The following is an 18,650-nucleotide window of genomic DNA, read 5'->3' as shown; positions in this document are numbered from 1 at the left end:
TATCCTAAAATATAAGTTATTCTAGAAATTTTCATTCTAGGAATTCAAGGATAAAAGTAACAAGAAGGTAAAATGATTATATTTATCTCTATTTATTATCCATGTTTAATGTTAGAGAACATTTGGTCTATATATATCACTGAAGGGGCTCAATGCAATACATCCCATGCATTATATCCAATTATGCATTATATCCAATCTTACATGGTATCAGAGTTTTTACATGGTATCAGAATTTAGGTTCAGACCCTAGATCTCCGGTTTCCGCTGCCCTCGCGCCACCCCTGGGAAGATAGGTCTTCGCCTGGGGTAGTGCCCTCGTATGATCTGCACGCGGATCCGAAGGATCCGCCGCGTCGTCGTGGTCAGGCAGAGCAGGTATGCTTCCCCTTGTTGTCTCCCCCAGCGCATCTAGCCCAGCGCTGCCCCTCCCTCTTCCTGCGCTGCTGCTACCGGGGCGCCAGGCAGCTGCGCCATTGGAGCTGCTGGGATAAAGTCCGCCGCCGCCGCGCCGCCGGTCGATGCCAGCGCCCTCTGTTGGGATTCGCCGCCGGAACGGGTACCCATGGTCTGTCTGCTGCTGTTCTTTTTTTTTCGACTAGAGACCGGATTGCGTTGCCCTGCTATCGTTGCCGCATCGGCAACGCACTCTCGAGGATGAGGTTGTCGTTGCGCCCGCACAGGCTGTAGCGCCGACTTTCGTGATCAACCACCATCGTCGGTGTCGCCACCTTTTCAAGTGGTGGCACCACCCACGTGCAGGCTCCGCTGCTCCCCGCACCGTAGGTGCCCTGCTGCTGACCTGAGCGTGGGCCGTGCATCAGTGGAGGGCGCGTGCTGCCTCAAAGGAGCTGGGGGATGATAGAGTATATTTGGTAGGTTAGGCTATGTAATCCCGGACTGCCATAAGTATCGGGGGTGCCTTACCCCCGTGTCTCTGTACTCTAAATATACCGCCCAAGGGGCTCAATGCAATACATCCCACGCATTATACCTAATCTTAACAGTAATTGATTTTTATAATATGTTTTCACGAACGTGCCTGAGCATGTATTTCATTAAGAGGAAAGCAGTACGACCGTTACAAACCTTAATAGACAAAGGCTATTAAGGCGAATACAAGCACCACCAAGCAAGTGGCGGGCGACCCCAATACCAAACAACAATAGCAACAACAACAGAGAGGGAACAAACACAAACCCACAACCCTAAATGCGACCACACCTCAGAATAGGACCACATCTCTAAACCTGCTAAAAGATACAACTACCTCAAGGGTGCAAAAGGACTGCAACTCATCAAAGGTGGCAAAGCATCCACCCAACCAACACAACCAAGGTGGCCAAGCATCCGCCCAAAGCGATTACCAACCAACGTGACGGCGGCAGCCAAGCATCCGCTAGAGCAAGCAAAGAAACGGCAGCAAAGCATCCGCCAGACAACGACCAATCCGCGTAGAAGTAGGAACACCTAGAGAAGAGCCGATGACCACTGCCAGGACCAGGCGAACGGGGGCGTCAACCGACCATGATCCCATCGACGACCAACGAAGCTTTCAAAACGACACCTCAAAGGAGGGAGCAACGCCAAAGGAGCTGTCGTCGTCCGACCAACGTGGTCAAGGTTTTCACCCGGAAAGCACACCGGAGAGGAGAGAGGAGGGGGAGAAAATGACGCCTTCATAAAGGTAAACGGCGCCCGAGGGCGTCGCCGTCACTGGCCCGTACGCAGGCCCTAGGCTTTCACCCACACCCTATTCCCTCTCCAGAGCCAACGGATCCACTAGAGCGTTGCCGACGACTGCTGCCACAACGCAGATCGGGACTGCCGGCCGGCCATAGCGCCGCCTTAGTGGGGGCACAATCCGAGAACGGGTGCCCAGGCCATGCCCCCTGACAAGGCAGCGCCACCAGCGTCGGACGGAAAGCGTCAGGAACATCGACCGGCGGGCGGCTCGAGCCAGGCACCACGGCCGGTGATGACCCAGGGCAAGGCACCACGGCCAGGCACCCCGCCAACGGCGGGGGCGCGACGGCGAGGCCGGACACCAGCGCGCCAATGGAGGAAGGTGTTGGCCGGCGTGCACCCGGCACAGCGGAGGCAGTCCCACCCTTGAATGCAAGACGCACCCCGTAGAGGAGGGCGACTCCCGCGAACGCAAGACGTGCAGCCACCAGGGGTGACCACGACCCCAGATACGGCGGCGAGGACGACAGCCACTGCAATGAGGGCGGCAGCCACCACTATGGGTGTCTCGCGGGCACTAGAGGGCAGTAGGGAGCCAGGAGAGGCGGTCCCCGGCAATCGCCGAGCGGGAGGCGCTGCACCCGGATCCTGCCAGGGGGCGCCCAGATCTGACGAAGGGATGGCCGGATCCGGCCCCCGGCGACCGGCGGCAGAGAGGTAACGTGACGTCTAGGTTTGGAGACTAGGGAAAAGAGAGGATAAAAGGAACGAGGAGGCAAACCGAGCTGGCTTCAGCTCAGCTGCTGGCCGCCGCCGCCGCATAACCACTCGTAGGCGGTGGCCTAGGGGAGAGGTGGGTGGGGTGCGGCGTCGCCCCCCGAGTCACCCTTGAGAAAGATTCTAACAAACGCATCTTATTGATTCTTATATGCACATGAACTTTCTAAATAGAGTAAAATGACTTATTTTCTAGGATAAATTTTGAATCTTTGAATGATTTGTTTTTTTAGGACGGATGGAGAATACGATTAAGGGGGTGTTTGAATCTAAGTGCTAAGAGCATCTCCAACGGATTACTTATTCCTCTCCCCATCCCTAGCACCAGAAAACTACCGTTTTGGTAATGAAATTGCTCCAATAGATTGCCAATCCAATCCCTGTTATAATTTTTTGTATAATTACTAAAACACACTTTCCTCTCACCTAAATGAAGAAAATTTACATCTCTCCCTATCCACCTACCTATCCACCTATATTTTTGGCGGCAAGACATTTCACGAGATGGGGAGAATTCGAGCTCCGGCGCACCTTGTTGCCGCTGCTCCACACCGCCGCTGCAACACGAAGATGCTAGATCCACCGGATCTTGCGCACAAGCAGGAGCATCCTGCGCGTCGTCCGAGGTGTAGGAGCTGAGGCTGCCGTTCTGCCGCTGGTGCCGGAGATGGGCACCCCGACGAGCTCTGGCTCAGCGCGATAGAGCTCGAGCTCTCGAAGAAGCAGCAGCCAAATTCCCAAGCGTCCTCGAGCTGCGTGCGCCTCAGCTAGCTTTGGCACCTGGCCCTTCCGCACGAACACCAGCTCCTCTTCAATCTCGGGCTCCTCTCAACTCCGTCTCCTGCAGCGTCATCTCCCAATCAAGCAGCACGTAGCTTCGTTTTCTGTTCCTGAAGAAGAAAGAGCAGAGAGGGAGGCTTGAGCTGTTGTCGTTGCTTCCATGGGGAGAACGCAACGGAGATGAGGCTGGGCAGGGGAGGGCAGCCGCGGGAGCATGGCGGCGGCGCGGGCCGGCGGCACAGACTATTCTTTTTTTCTTGCGAGATGTGTGGGCAGTGCATCCGAGCCATCCGTTCCGATCCAACAGCTAACAGCTGTGGATAAGGTAAGGATTGATTTGGGTGTTGTGTGCTGAATTTGTAAGATTGGCTGAATCCGCGAAATGGGCTGAGATGGTGTCCTGTTAAAATATTGGACGTGGGGTATTGGTAATCTGCTGGAAGAGATGTCTAAAAAGTTCGTTACTTATAATAGAACATAATAAAAGATCACCTTACATGTACTTTTAGGAGATTGAGTTTTGATGATCCGTTGGAGATGCTCTAATGCCCCAAAGTGCTAAAGTTTAGCACTGGTTTAGCCGAATAGGAGTGCTGATGGATGAGCTAAGCTTTAACCAGGAGTTAAATATTTTAGCAAAGATATAAGTGCTAATCTGTACTAAAATTTAGCATCCAACTTTAGCTCATCCGAACATGTCCTAGTTATTCTTGCATAAAAGAATTTTCATAAGAGTTTTGGAAAATTTCTGTTCTCCAAAAATAGAGGAATTTGTTAGACAAGATTTTTGGTATTCTAAAACATCACTTCCTTTTTTCCTCCATTGCATTCTCACTTCTTTCTGTGTCTTTTCTGATCGAGTGTAGTCATGTACTAGAATTTTATAACGAGTAATTTCAAGTACTACAGTTTCTATGTACTAAAAGATACGTAGGGGATCTTACAAGTTTGAATGTGACAAGTCTAAAGGCTTGACAAATTAATCGACGATAACATCTGGTGAGCAATCAATCAGTTACAGTAGCCTCGTCGCCCAAACAACGCAAACCGTGTCACTTCTTGCGTGTGCATTTCTACTGCGTGTTTCCCGTGGGATAATGAAGATGTGATGTATAAACCATAAAAAAACCCTCCATTCTTGGTAGTATCTATATTATTGTAAGTTTTACCTTTTGATACTTTCTTGGGGACCATAAAAAACCCTCTATTCAAGTGTGCACAGACAGGTCCGTACCCATTTTGATTGTTCGACTTCTATTCTATAGGAGTTTTATTCTATTGGAGTTTTAGAGGATTTAAAGACTCGATCTTACACGGGGCCCTTGGAACAAAGAGTTTGCTAGGTGAATTCCTATCAATTGTATAGGAAACTGATCAAGCTTCATACTTGAATTACAACTCATCGCATCTTCCTTTAAAATGCATGTGCTACCGTTGTTTCCTCGTGTCAGGGCAAATATCACGGATCCTCCAAACAGTATATTCCTTTGGAAGCTAATTACGTTTTAGCTCTCGCGGAGTATGCGCCTCAACCTCATGGCCACCGACGGCCCACTGGAAGGAAAAGCACGACAACCTAAATACCAAGCCCAGAAGAAGAGCACGAGCCACCTCGCCCGACCACCGGAGGATGGGCTCCGTCTCGCCCGACCCTAAGGATGCGAGCGCGGCCTCGCCCGACCCCTGTGAGAGAGGCCCCGCCTCGCCCGACCCTGAGATAGTGGATTCAACCGTACCCGCCGCAGGGACATGGGGCTCTCGGGGTCTCACGGGATGATAGATCGTGCTGGAGGTCGAACCTCTTGCATGGGGTAGGTAAGGACGTGCCTCAACATGATCCCGGAGAGGACAGGCCATTACTGCAACAAGCCGTAAAACACGGGGGCTCACATCGCCCGTATCGGGGCGCATGTCGCTCACCAAGCACGCCGGGGGGCCCATGCCACCCGCCCTATTGAGACGCACGTCGCACGTCGCGCCAGGAGTGGCGCAGGGACACCCCATTGTCCTCTACAGGACCAGTGGAACACGTAAGGAGGAGGAAAAGCGGGATCCCAACGACCTTTCTCTCTCTGTGTCCACTCCTTTTCCTTGACTTATAAAAGGGAATCCACTCCCTTCCCTTGACTTATAAAAGGGATTTCCCTTGACTTATAAAAGGTAATCCACTCCCTTTCTTTGACTTATAAAAGGGAAAGGGAGATCCCCGCCGGGGGACGGAATGTTCAGACTCACATTCACACACGCACACTCCAGAAGAGACTTGGGAGCCCCCTCCCTCTCTCGTCCGTTTGTAACCCTCTACTGCAAACTTAGTGCAAGAGCACAAGCGGCTCGAACCGGATGTAGGGTCATTCTGCCCGAACCAGTATAAACTCTCGTATCTTTCATACACACCATTCAGACTAGATGCGCAATCACAAAATTCACTAGTCGGCGGTTTGAGACACCGACACCTTGAATCATCTAAACACAACACTTGCAACATTACTATGTTTAGCAATCATAACAATGTTTTTTGTGTTGTAGTTTTCCAATTCGAGCTCGTAAGGAGGTCCTCCTGGAAATCTTCTTTCCTTTATATATGTTTAGATTTGTCCAAAGGCAAATATTTTTATCTTAGCTAAAAATATCTCTAAAAGAATTAATGTTAAATAGAAAAGGTTATGTAATAGTTGGTTTGACAATGAATCAACTAATACCCTTTTTTATATTATCAATATTTATATTTTTTTTGCTATGTATAGTTAAAGTTTAAAAGATTTTATTAAGGACAAACCTAACGTAGCTATATTTTTGGGTGGAGGGAGTAAAAGAGAGTGCATTTCCTTCCATACATATTTTTATATTTGCATTAGTAGGGGACCTTTCAAATTGTATTCTAATTCACTATCCTGTGTCTACTTCATCTCGTGTGTCCACTAGACCAATCACTATACTAGACAAAATATGAAGACTTGACCAAGTAATCCACGATAACATACACTACACGTGAGCAACCGCGGACCTGGTCTCCCAAAAAAACATAAAGTCAAGTACTCCGCATTTTCCAAAAGTGTTTGGTAAAGTTTTTTTTGCAGGCAGTGTTAGCTTGGCCATATAAAGTGCACTTTCTAATAATCATTCCTCCACACTATTCTGTTTACTAATACTGCAAGCAGATTGAAATGTTTCCATTTGCTATTGAAACTTCTACTTGTGTTGCGGTAAATTTGACATGTGACTGTAGTACTGTACTTGATCTCATAAATTCTGAGTCTACAAATTAAATCCTTGCAGCCCAATAGAAGGACTCGGTGTTCAAGTCTGCAGGTTGAAATTTCCTTGGAAACAAATGAGAGGGAGGTAACGGAGTTGACCGACCGAAGCAAACACAGTTACAATATGACTCGGCAGATGCCGAGCCAATATTTTTTTTCCTGTAACATACCAGAGAACTGGGCATCAATATATTATATGGAGAGTCTAAGAAGACTCGTACAAACCCATTGGAACCAAGTGACCAATTCACGCACGCACACAGCAACCCATAAGAAGACTAGTACGCGGGCTGCTTGCAAGCGCATCTCTTCCCTAGTTCCCTGGCTTTTCTGGATCGTGGAGACAGGTTGCGGCAAAGAAGAAGAAGAGGAATCATCATTTTGGCCAAGGTATTACGCTCACGGCTTCTTGGTTTCGCTCTTCCCCTTTTTCTCAGGTTGTAAAAATTTACATGCGTAGCAGCGTAGACGCTATTATAAGCGCTGGCAGTCCCATGCTTTGTTGATCGGCTCAGAACTCCTGATTGGGTCCAGTTAGAATTAGGACCACAAGATAACAAGTTTCAAGCAATTCTAAATTCCCCCTTTTAGCAGAACAATTATGAATTTCCGGTTTATTTTTCTTTTTGCACGGTTTAAAAAGGCTGTGATAGTTGGAGGGCTCGATGTTAGATCGTGTCCATTTGCACATAAAAATCGTCAAACAAAAATATGTTCCAGCGACCAAGCTTAAGCTTAGCAGTCAGCTTCGAAGAACGACGTGAGCCTAGTTTTACTTGTTCAACTAAGCCGCGCCATAAGCGAGTAGCCTGCATCTGAGTCACATAAAAAATTGGGCTCTTTCATTGCCATATTAGCATTGCTCTTCCGTTTGGCTGCCATACTACGCCTGACGTCTTACACCGTAGTCTCATGCAGCCCCGACCAACTAGATTACTCCAGTTGCAAGTTGCAAGTACAGGCATCCGTAGTCTTCTAGTTCAAACTTTGAAGCTTCTTCGCGCCTTTCGATCCATGCTTCAGAATCCCGCATATGCAACTCGAATCATTTGCGCCCTTGCTGATTTGGAAGCACACAAACTCCTCCCATGCAAAACTTGTACACTGAACTCGCGCCATGTGTTGCCAAGCCACGGAGAACGATAACCCCGTCAGTTGCCACGTTCCTATGTTGTCGCTGATCCTGTCATCGTAGTCTCTTATCACGGTCTGACTAGTCTATTGCCACCAGTCTCTCCGTCATGCACCACGGAATGAGGTGAACTGTCCGCCGGCCATCTTGAATTGCCCGCTATGTGCCCCGCGAACTGTCCGCCCCAGTCTATCCATCACAAGTAGACTACTAGTGAGCTGCTGAACACCTTGACCAAGTCATCCTGCCACCCGTTCTATCGTTCCTAAGCACCCACTGAATCCGTTGTATCGTTCCTAAGCACCCGTTCTATCGTTCCTAAGCACCCACTGAATCCGTTGTATCGTTCCTAAGCACCCGTTCTATCGTTCCTAAGCACCCACTGAATCCGTTGTCGAACTCCTATCAGTCGTCATGTGCACCATGTTAGAAATAATCGTGACATGGTTAGGATTAATGGGTGTGTGTGCGTGAGTTTGGACAGTGCGTGCACCAAGCATGTGCATGTGTGTGGCGCACGACGCCGAGGACGGCGAGCACGGAGCAGCAGAGCTGCCGGCTCGGGCCAGCTAGGCGCGGCGCGATAGGATCGAGCTCGCACGTGCAGGCGATGCAGCGGGTGCGCGTGTTAGTTGGAGGGGTGGCACGAATATCGCCAGACCGTTGAGTGCGTGGACACGCCGTGTGCGCGAGTGCGTCGCACGGGCACGACGTCGCGCATGCAGCGGCCATGGCGTGGGAGTTGTGGGGCATGGAGGTGAGCTCTGCCACGGCTATAAGTAGCACCTCTCCCTCTGTAACCAATAGCTTGATGGTGTGAGTAAATCGGCCAACATACAGGCGAACTCGTCGCCGGGGCGTTTGTCGCCGAAACAACACTGTTCATCTTCTTCCTTGGGCTGCTGGCCATTCCTAGCGAGTGAGCGCGAGTGAGGTCGTTCCGGGGCGAGCAATCGACGTTCTCGGTTCCAACAATTGAAGTGAGGTCGTTCCGGGGCGAGCAATCGACGTTCTCGGTTCCAACAATTGGTATCAGGGGTAGGATGGAGACGCCGCCGGCGAAGGATGGCCTCAAGATGTTCGACGGCGTGGGCTCGTCGAGCGCCGCGGTGGAGCGCGTTGTCAACACCAACTCCGTCGAGATCCCGCTGCTGACCAAGGTGAATTACCACGAGTGGGCGTTGGTCATGCAGGTCTCGCTGGAGGCGATGGAACTATGGGATGCGGTGGAGGCCGTGTGCAAGGAGCGCCCCAAGGATCGGCGGGCGATGGTCGCCATCCTGCGCGCGGTGCCGTCGGAGATGAAGGCCGGGCTCGCCGTGAAGAAGTCGGTGAAAGAGGCATGGGACGCGGTGAAGGCGATGCGTGTCGGCGATGATCGCGTAAAGGCCGCGAGTGTGCAACGCTTGTGGAAGGAGTATGAGAATGTCGCGTTCCGCGACGGCGAAACAGTGGGTGATTTCGCGCTGCGGATCAACGGCCTCGTCGCGAGCCTCTGGGAGATGGGCGAGACATTGGAGGACCACCGCGTCGTGAAGAAGATCCTTCGCGTCGTCCCCAAGCGCCTCAAGCAGGTGGCCGTGGTGATCGAGATGCTCACCGACCTCAACACGGCGACGATCGAGGAGCTTGTTGGGCGGCTGCGCGTGGCGGAGGAAGCAGACAACGAAGACGCGGAGGAAGGTACTGTGGAGGTGGCTGGGCGCCTGTACCTCACCGAGGAGCGGTGGGAGGAATGGCGTCGGCAGCGGAACAAGGAGAAGACGCGCGGCGGCGACGTGCGGCATGGCAGGAACGGCAAGGATGCACGGCGCGGCGGCAATGGCAGCGACACACGATGCGGTGGCAACAAGGGCGACGGCAACAGTGACACCGACGACGATGCGAGCAGCACGGTGTCGGGTTCAAGCCGGCGCGGGTGGAGCCGGAACCGCGGCCGATGCTTCGAGTGCGGGGAACGCGGCCACATCGCCAAGTATTGTCGCGAACGCAAGAAGGAGGAGACGGCGCTGCTCGCCGACTTCGGCGAGACCCGGCGCTCCTGTGAAGACGGTGATCGATCCATGTCAAGATTAGGGGGGTGAGTGTTAGAAATAATCGTGACATGGTTAGGATTAATGGGTGTGTGTGCGTGAGTTTGGACAGTGCGTGCACCAAGCACGTGCGTGTGTGTGGCGCACGACGCCGAGGACGGCGAGCACGGAGCAGCAGAGCTGCCGGCTCGGGCCAGCTAGGCGCGGCGCGATAGGATCGAGCTCGCACGTGCAGGCGATGCAGCGGGTGCGCATGTTAGTTGGAGGGGTGGCACGAATATCGCCAGACCGTTGAGTGCGTGGACACGCCGTGTGCGCGAGTGCGTCGCACGGGCACGACGTCGCGCATGCAGCGGCCATGGCGTGGGAGTCGTGGGGCATGGAGGTGAGCTCTGCCACGGCTATAAGTAGCACCTCTCCCTCTGTAACCAATAGCTTGATGGTGTGAGTAAATCGGCCAACATACAGGCGAACTCGTCGCCGGGGCGTTTGTCGCCGAAACAACACTGTTCATCTTCTTCCTTGGGCTGCTAGCCATTCCTAGCGAGTGAGCGCGAGTGAGGTCGTTCCGGGGCGAGCAATCGACGTTCTCGGTTCCAACAATTGAAGTGAGGTCGTTCCGGAGCGAGCAATCGACGTTCTCGGTTCCAACACACCACGACCGAACACCATCAACAGCTTCCGCTCGTCGCCAACAAGCCTGCAACACCAGCATGAAGGTCTGGTCAGTCGAACGCTACCTCTCCTCCTTCGCCTGTTGCAGTTTCCACCAGCTTCTACGACGTCCTGTCTTACTCCGTAGCTCTGTTGTGCCCACAACCATGCCACGTCTTCCGCACGACACACCTCATCGCCATATACTGATCCCTTGGCTTGCCAGTCGCCAGACCATCCACCCTTACCGCTGAATGTCTGTCTGGCCGGGTTCCTAGCCGAATTAACCCGCCTGTCATCATCGAAGCACCATATACGAACCCATTAGTTCACACCATTGCTTGCTCGAGTTTTTATGCATGAACCAAGCACTGCTCACGTCGAGTCATCTAGCACCTATGCTGCCACCCGGAACCCACCGATAAGTACCGATACTTGCTCTTCGATCCAAGTAAACATCTGATCGATATGCTTTCTCTACTCTTAGCTCCTCACCTTCTTTTATTGTTTCCTTGCTTCTCCCGTATCCAAAACTTAGTCAATCAAGAAGCCTCACGTGCGGGTCCACTCCAAGAGTCCTCACTAAGTTGGACAAAGCAAAACGAACAAGTAAAAAATAAATGTGGCTTGTAGTGCTCACCGACGGCACCACGTTAATCTCCTAAAGACCCTCTCTAACTCCATGCATGCTGGGCCCATGCATGCTGGGCCCTGCTCTGGTTCACAAATCACAAGTGACTTTGATCCGAACTTCCTCCGTGCATAAGCCGCTGCTGCCGCCTACCAATAGACCATGACCAATACAATTGGGATGCCCTTCCTGATCTGCCACAACACCACAAAGCTTGCCGCCCCTGCACGAACCCACGGCCTCACCAGCACGGTGTTTGAGCTCCCGCAACGACCACACCTGTTGTCCTCATCGAAGCCATCGCCGACGCTTCGTCGACCTGCCGCAGCTGTACACGTACGTGCACCACGTACACGCACCACCAGTCGTAGCCATGCTGCACCATGTGCCTTCACTGCTACAGAAATAATCATTCATCCTTAATATTAGTCCCTGCTGTTTGGTCCGGGACTAATGAAGGTTTTAGTCCCGGATCCAACAGCTAGGGGCCGAGAGGGAGGAGGAAGAAACCTTTTATTCGGGTTGGAGCCTTCAACCGAAAATAATAGTCTACCTTTATTTCCGGTTGGTAGTTCCAACCGGAAAAAAAGCTACGATACCCATTAATCCCAGCTGTAGCGTTAGACCGAGACTAAAATAACTCTTTTAGTCTCGGACGGAGTGAACAACCGAGACAAAAACAGCGCCCCTCGAAGTACGATCTCTTTCTTATTTCATTCTTCGACTACCTGTCTCTCGGAACTCAGTCATCCTCTCCCCACCCTTATCCTCTCTTCTCTCCACCCTCATCCTCTGGCTGCTCTCTTCATCTTCCCCGCCGCCCTTCCTTCATCCTCTGCCACCGCCTCCTCTCCCTTCTTCCTTGTGCGAGGGAGCGACACGGGAGCAGCACGAGACCCCGGCAGCCGGCGCGTGGGGCCCTCGCCGCCCTCTCTCCTCCCTTCCTCCGCTGCCCCCTCTCCTCCCTTCTTCCTCGTGTATGGGAGCAGTGGCGGGCGGGTGGGAGCGGCTGCGGCTGGCTCATGGGGGGAACTGTCCTCTCCTCCCTTCTTCCTCCTCACAGGAGCAGCGGCGGGCGGCGGGGCCAGACCCGGCTCGGCCAGGCTCCGGCGGGTGGCGCGGCCAGATCCCGCTTGGCCTAGCCCCGGCGAGCGGCGGCGCGGGCGGCCTCGGCTCGGCCTAGCCCCAACGGCGGCGGCGCAAAGGCCAGGATTGTTTTTTTACTTTTTTTTCAAAGATGTATATGTGCTGGATTGAGTTGTGAATGAATCGTTTGTGGTTGTGATTGATTTTGTGAATGATTGATTTGTGATTGTAATTGATTTTATGATTGTAATTTTGGAGAAATCTTTGTATTTGGAGAAGCTGGCGTGCGTGCGGGAGCCTGCGAGCCAAATTTTTTTCTGAAAAAGTCTCGGTTGAATAGCCGTTGGGACAAAAAGGTCAGGAACATTAGTCCCGGATAGCTAGTCCCGGTTGGGAAACCAGGACTAAAGCCAGTTCGCACGTTGCAGGAAAACTTGTATAGATGCATAATCCTCGAATCTCAAGCTGATCTTCCGCAAAATCTCTAGATCCAATCTAAATCATAGCTCTTGATACCAATTGTTATAGTGCACGGCGAAAATTGGTCCGGCCTATACCCACGAGCCGGCACCCTACCAAACCCAAATCCTCTGAGCCCACAACAACTAGGATCTCAGGCCTAACTTAAAAAAAAAGACTAGTCTCATAGGTGAGGGCTGCCCCACATTATATGTTGTACTCCCTCACCGTCAATTTCCAATGTGAAACTAAATCTAACATTTAGGGTGTGTTTGATTGGGCTGTGGCTTTTGAAAAGCTGCTGTGAGCTGTGGGCTGTGGAAAAGCTGCTGTGAAAAAGTTGTTATGGGAAAAATAGAAGACTATTTAGTTAGATCAGCTGTGAGCTGTGGGAAACTATGTAATGTGGGTGAAATACCTGTAATACCCCTGAAGGTTTGTAGGACTGTCTATCTATAAATACTTGTACAAATCTAATATGTTCACTATTTCGTGTAAATATATTTTTTTTGGAAAGGAAAACATTAAATTTTCTAAGTTTTCATGGTCCACATAAATAAAACTGTAGCAATTACAGAAGGTAAAGGGCTCAGAAAATTATGATGTATCTCAACATAATTATCCTCCTCTCGCACTAACCAAATCATCAATGATCTTATTACGAAATGGTATTTATGGTATTCTCATTCTCTACATCTTCGCTTCCATCTCCTTGTGTTTGTGCCGTGCCACTTATAGATGGCGGCGGTGGGGCGAAGGCGGCCGGGGTGGGGCGGCGGCCGCGGCGGAGGTGGGCGGAGGTGGGGGATGGGGTGGGGCGGCGGCCATGGCGGAGGTGGGGTAGGGCCTGAGGCGGAGACAGCCGGGGTGGAGGCGGGGCAGGGGCTAGGGCAGAGACAGCCGGGGTGGAGGCGGGCGGCCGCGGCGGAGGTGGGGTGGGGGCGGGGGCTGGGGCGGGGCGGCAACCAGGGCGGGGTGGGGCGGGGGCTGGGGCGGAGGCAGGCAACCGCGGCGGAGGTGGGGCGGGGGCCGGGGCGAAGGCGGCCGGGGCGGGGCGGTGGTGGGGCGGAGGCGGCCGGGGCGGCGACCGGGGCGGGGTGGGGCGGCGGCCGCGGCGGAGGTGGGGGCGGAGGCGCGGGTGGGAGGCGATAGGGAGACGGGTGGGAGTCGGACAGGTGGGAGAATAGAAGAGCGAACCGTTTTTTGATAACTAGTGGTAAGTGGATAATTTTTTGCCCCAAAAGCCACTAAAAGCAGGGGAAGAGATGCTTTTGCATTTGTACTGCAGTGAAAGCTGCTTTTGGGCAAAAGCACTTAGAGCTTTTGAGCTCTTTAGTTGGCTTTTGGCTTTTGCAAAACAAAAACAGGTTGGAAAGTCCAACCAAACACACCCTTAGTGTAGATAATGCATCCTAACTCATGGCCAACTCAACGGAAAAAACAATCCTAACTCATGGGGAAAAAAAACATTCGTATGATACTATGTACCATAAAAGAACCTGCAAAGGCAAAAATACTCTCCATATGCCTATTCATGTAAATAACTTTGGAGAAAGTACTATCATATTGGTAGTTTGAGTCCGGTTCTTTAAATTCTCTTAGCAGCCAAACCTACAAATTATCCACTTATGGATGATTTAGTGAGCCACAATTAATCTGGGACTGCGATCTTGTTTGACTAATTTAAAATTTGTAAGAATAGACATAGAACCATGCATTGCAATGCAGTCAAGAATCAGCAATCAAAAGTTTCTTGAGTAACCTAGTTTTTATTAGACAATAAATTAGTGTAGACAAAAGATAACTAAAGCAATTAAGTTGGCTAACTAACAAGCACACTACTAGAAAACAGTAGAAAACATGCTCCTAGTACTGGCTGGGAAAGGGAGGTATTACGTAACCGAGACTAAAAAGTCTCCATCTTTTAATACCGGTGAGCATCAGGTACTAAACAAATATTTTGAACCTGGGAGGAGGCCTGCAATGACATCCAAAGTAAAATACGCGTGTGTTGTGCGTTGGATTCGAACTCGGAACCTCTTACCTCACGTGTAACCACCTTACTATCTCACCTGCATAATAATTATGATTGAGAGACATGCTTTATTTTTAAACTAACTCGTGAAAGACCTTTAGTACCGGATGGTAACATCGAACTATACTAAATGCTATATATTAGTATCAAGTGGTGTTACTAATATGGGTGTAGGCATTAGTACAGAGTAGTAACACTAACCGGTACTAGTAATATATAGGTTTTAGTATGGTTGGTGTTATCAGCCGGTACTAAAATCTCTGGATCCTTATGTTTACCCTAAATATACCGGTAGGCATTGGATTCAGTACTAATTCTAGGGTGGACGGATGATTTATTTTCTAGTAGTAACAATTAAGTTGGCTAACCATATATCTTTCTTTCCTCTAGCAGTCTAGCACATAGGGCGCGTGCTGTGGCAACACCATTTTTCGAAGAGTCGATATGGCATCAATGCTCCTGCTCGGAGTTGCAATCCTGCTGCACCTACCATCTACATCAGCGCAGCGTGCCCCTGACTGCCAGACTCATTGCGGTGATGTGGAAATTCCTTATCCGTTTGGCCTTAATGGCACAGGCTGTGCTATAGAAGAAGGCTTCGAAATCAGTTGCAACAAGAATGCCAGTGGAATCGATAAGCCCTTCATTGGAAATGTCGAGGTTCTAAATATCTCAGTGTCTCACGGCAAGACTCGGGCGCTGAACGCCATCTCCACATATTGCTACAACAATAACACAAGAGAAATGGAAGAAGGCCTATGGTCGCTTGACTTCTCCCGATGGTGGCCGTATCGGTTCTCAGACACGGACAACAAGTTCATAGTCATCGGCTGCAACACACTCGCATACATCTACAATGATTATAACAGGACAGGATATACCACAGCATGTGCATCAGTTTGTGAGAGCCCAAAGGCCTTGACCAACGGTTCGTGCCTGGGTGTAGGCTGCTGCCAAAATGCCATACCCAAGGACTTGACCCGCTATGACGTCACTATGTACATTGTGTACAATGACTCAAACAGTTCAGACTTCAATCTATGCGGCTACGCTGCGCTGGTGGAAACAGAGTCATTCAGATTCAGCAGCGAGTACATAACCACCTCGAGCTTCAACGAGACCTACGAGGGGCGGCAGCCACTGGTTCTGGACTGGGCAATTGGAAATGCGACATGTGACCTGGCCAGGAACATGTCCTCTTACGCATGCCGCCATAGAAACAGCGAGTGTGTGGATTCGGCCAATGGCCCTGGGTATCTGTGCAGTTGCTCAACCGGGTACGAAGGGAACCCTTATCTCCCTGATGGATGCAGGGGTGAGTTCGTATCTATGCTTTGCTGATCATTTTTATCTTCGGTTCATATACAACACGTCTTGAATGCTGAATTCAGCGGTAATTTAGGGAGGAAGTATCCATTTTTATAGTATTGTGGCTCCAGTCATTTCATAGTACTCCCTTCGTTCCATTATATTTATTCATAGCACACCATACAAATAGAAAACTAATATTTTCAATGAAAAATTAATGTGAAATGAACATTAATACCTTATTAAATGTCACCATACAACCATTTCTTTCTATTGGGGCATTCAATTAGGGAGTGTGAGTAAAAGTATTACAAAAACTATATCATTTATCCATATCCTCAATGGATCTTGAGGCTATAGACAAATATAGTGAAATGAAGTTAGCATGCTTAGCTCTCGAAATCAGTTTGATATCGGCTTACTCACTTGAGCTGAAGTGCGCTTGTTTTTTTCACCTGCAGATGCCGATGAGTGTAAGCAGAATCCAAAAGTGTGCCCCAGAAGTGCAGTTTGCCACAACATAGAAGGAGGGTACCGCTGTTCATGTCCTCCGTGGAGAAAGATGGATAAGGAAACAAACTCTTGCAACCCAGATATCAACCTTATCATAGGTAAACCACTAGTCCACTACCCTCTCCGTTTTTATTTAGAAGGTGTATTAAATAGAAGTTGAGTTTTAGAGGGTGCCCAGAATTCTCAAAGCAACAAAGTATCACAATGCTCTCTTACACCTTTTATCTTCCAAAAGCAATTCGTTGATGAAACACTCTAAATCTGAATAGAGGGAGTAGAAGTTTGTCTGTAGTTAAGTTAATAAAGTATTTGATATCAATGTGCAGGTATTTGTGTCGGCTCCATTGTTCTAGTGATTATCATATTCTGCACGCGTGTAATTTTTGAAAGACGAAAGCTTACAAATGTCAAGAATCAGTATTTCCAGCAACATGGAGGACTCCTATTATTTGAGAAAATGAAATCGGACCAGGGGCTTGCGTTTACAGTGTTTACTGAAGCAGAACTAGAACAAGCAACAAATAAATTTGACAAAAGCGAAATTCTCGGACATGGAGGTCATGGCACTGTGTACAAGGGGATAATCAAGGATAGTCCAGTGGCAATTAAAAAATGTTCACTAATTGATGATAGGCACAAGAAGGAGTTTGGTAAAGAAATGCTGATTCTTTCCCAGATCAATCACAAGAACATCGTTAAGCTATTGGGTTGCTGCCTTGAGGTGGAAGTCCCGATGCTAGTGTATGAGTTCATCCAAAATGGGACGTTGTTTGATCTTATTCATGGCAAGAACCGCTCATTGCATGTACCTTTCAGTTCTCTATTGAGGATTGCCAACGAGGCAGCTGATGGGCTTGCCTTTTTACATTCCTATGCGAATCCACCGATCCTACATGGTGACGTGAAGACCTCTAACATCCTTCTTGATGAGAATTATATGGCCAAGGTGTCAGATTTTGGTGCCTCAATACTTGCACCAACTGATGAAGCCCAGTTTGTGACAATGGTTCAAGGGACATGTGGTTATCTTGATCCGGAATATATGCAAACATGCCAGTTGACAGAAAAGAGCGATGTTTACAGTTTTGGTGTTGTCATTTTGGAGATCCTCACTGGAAAAATGCCACTCAAACTTGAAAGCAATGATGTACATAGAAGCTTGTCATCAAATTTTCTATTGGCTATGAAGGAGAACAATCTTGAAGCTATGTTGGACAGTCAAATAAAAGAGCATGAAAGCATGGAGTTGCTTAGAGGACTTGCGGAGCTAGCAAAACACTGTTTGGATATGTGCAGTGACAACAGGCCCTCGATGAAGGAGGTTTCCGAGGAGCTCAGCAGACTAAGGAAACTTTCAAAACATCCATGGTTACATCATGACACTGAGACCGAGAACTTTCTCGCTGGAAAATCAACCAGTAGCCTTGAAATAGAAGAAAGTACGGAGTACCCAGGAAGAGTTGAGGAAATGCCCATGAACGACCAAAGCAATTCGTACTACATCAGGTGAAAAAAAAATGTAACATGGCTTTACTTTAGCCTATGGTGTTAATCGCTACATTAGGTGAAATTTCATAATCAAACTGTAATTCAGAATTCCTATTAGATCGGGATCATATATATAGACATAACACTTGATGGAATAAATAGGAGTTTCAGTTTTAAACTAATCCGAAGATAAATCATGACCATGACGAAAATTACGTACAGAAAACGAATAAATCTAAACATGCTCATAATGTAATTTAAGATAAAATATTGCAACAGCAAGATCAACCCTAACCAGATCATACTAGGTATGAAAGGTATAGTTAGGGACAGAAAACCGTACATTTCTTGTCCGATCGGAATAACCAGGCAAAGATGCCGACGGCGACGATCAGCACCTCCGCGCACTTGACGACGCTGAGTCGCGCCCCACTGACGAGGAGGTAGACGAGCTGTGGTGACAAGAACGTAGAGGACGGCGATGTGGAAGCATTCGAGCAGTCGCGCAGAGCGCTTCCCAAAAACCTTATTCGCCCTCTCCCAGTGCAGGATCGCTGAGGACGAGATTCCGGAGACGTGCTCTCCCGATTGCCGGTGCACGGCGACGAACGGGATGAAGTAGCGTACGCGGCGGCGCAGCAGGCAGGCTGAGGCGTGAGGCGCGTTGTGTGTTCTTAGGTTGTGCACTTCTGTGCAGGCACACGCGCGTATTTATAAGAACCGCTAGGGTTTTTAGCGTCCCAAAAACCTAGTCGGTTACGAGTTCCCAAAATTCCGCGCGTGATATCCGTAACAGATTCAAAGTGGC

At 49.7% G+C, this 18,650-nt stretch overlaps 1 protein-coding gene across 2 annotated transcripts; it reads left to right on the top strand.

Annotated features, from left to right (window-relative positions):
- Nucleotides 1-6,744: 6,744 nt before the first annotated feature.
- On the top strand, nucleotides 6,745-18,001 carry LOC112891724 (putative wall-associated receptor kinase-like 16). 2 transcript variants are annotated; one of them, XM_025958665.1, is made up of 4 exons: nucleotides 6,745-6,893; nucleotides 14,927-15,848; nucleotides 16,303-16,452; nucleotides 16,681-18,001. In XM_025958665.1, the coding sequence occupies exons 2-4, from the start codon at nucleotides 14,978-14,980 to the stop codon at nucleotides 17,862-17,864; spliced, it is 2,205 nt and encodes a 734-aa protein (XP_025814450.1). In that variant the 5' UTR covers nucleotides 6,745-6,893; nucleotides 14,927-14,977; the 3' UTR covers nucleotides 17,865-18,001. The 2 variants fall into 2 exon arrangements, with proteins under 2 accessions (XP_025814450.1, XP_025814449.1); XM_025958664.1 differs by having other exon boundaries at nucleotides 14,924-15,848.
- The last annotated feature ends 649 nt before the right edge of the window (nucleotides 18,002-18,650 follow it).

Source organism: Panicum hallii, chromosome 5, assembly GCF_002211085.1.
Source record: "Panicum hallii strain FIL2 chromosome 5, PHallii_v3.1, whole genome shotgun sequence".
Classification (NCBI taxonomy): domain Eukaryota; kingdom Viridiplantae; phylum Streptophyta; class Magnoliopsida; order Poales; family Poaceae; genus Panicum; species Panicum hallii.
The sequence above is the reverse complement of the archived record's forward strand: the minus strand, read 5'-3'. Positions and strand labels throughout refer to the sequence as shown.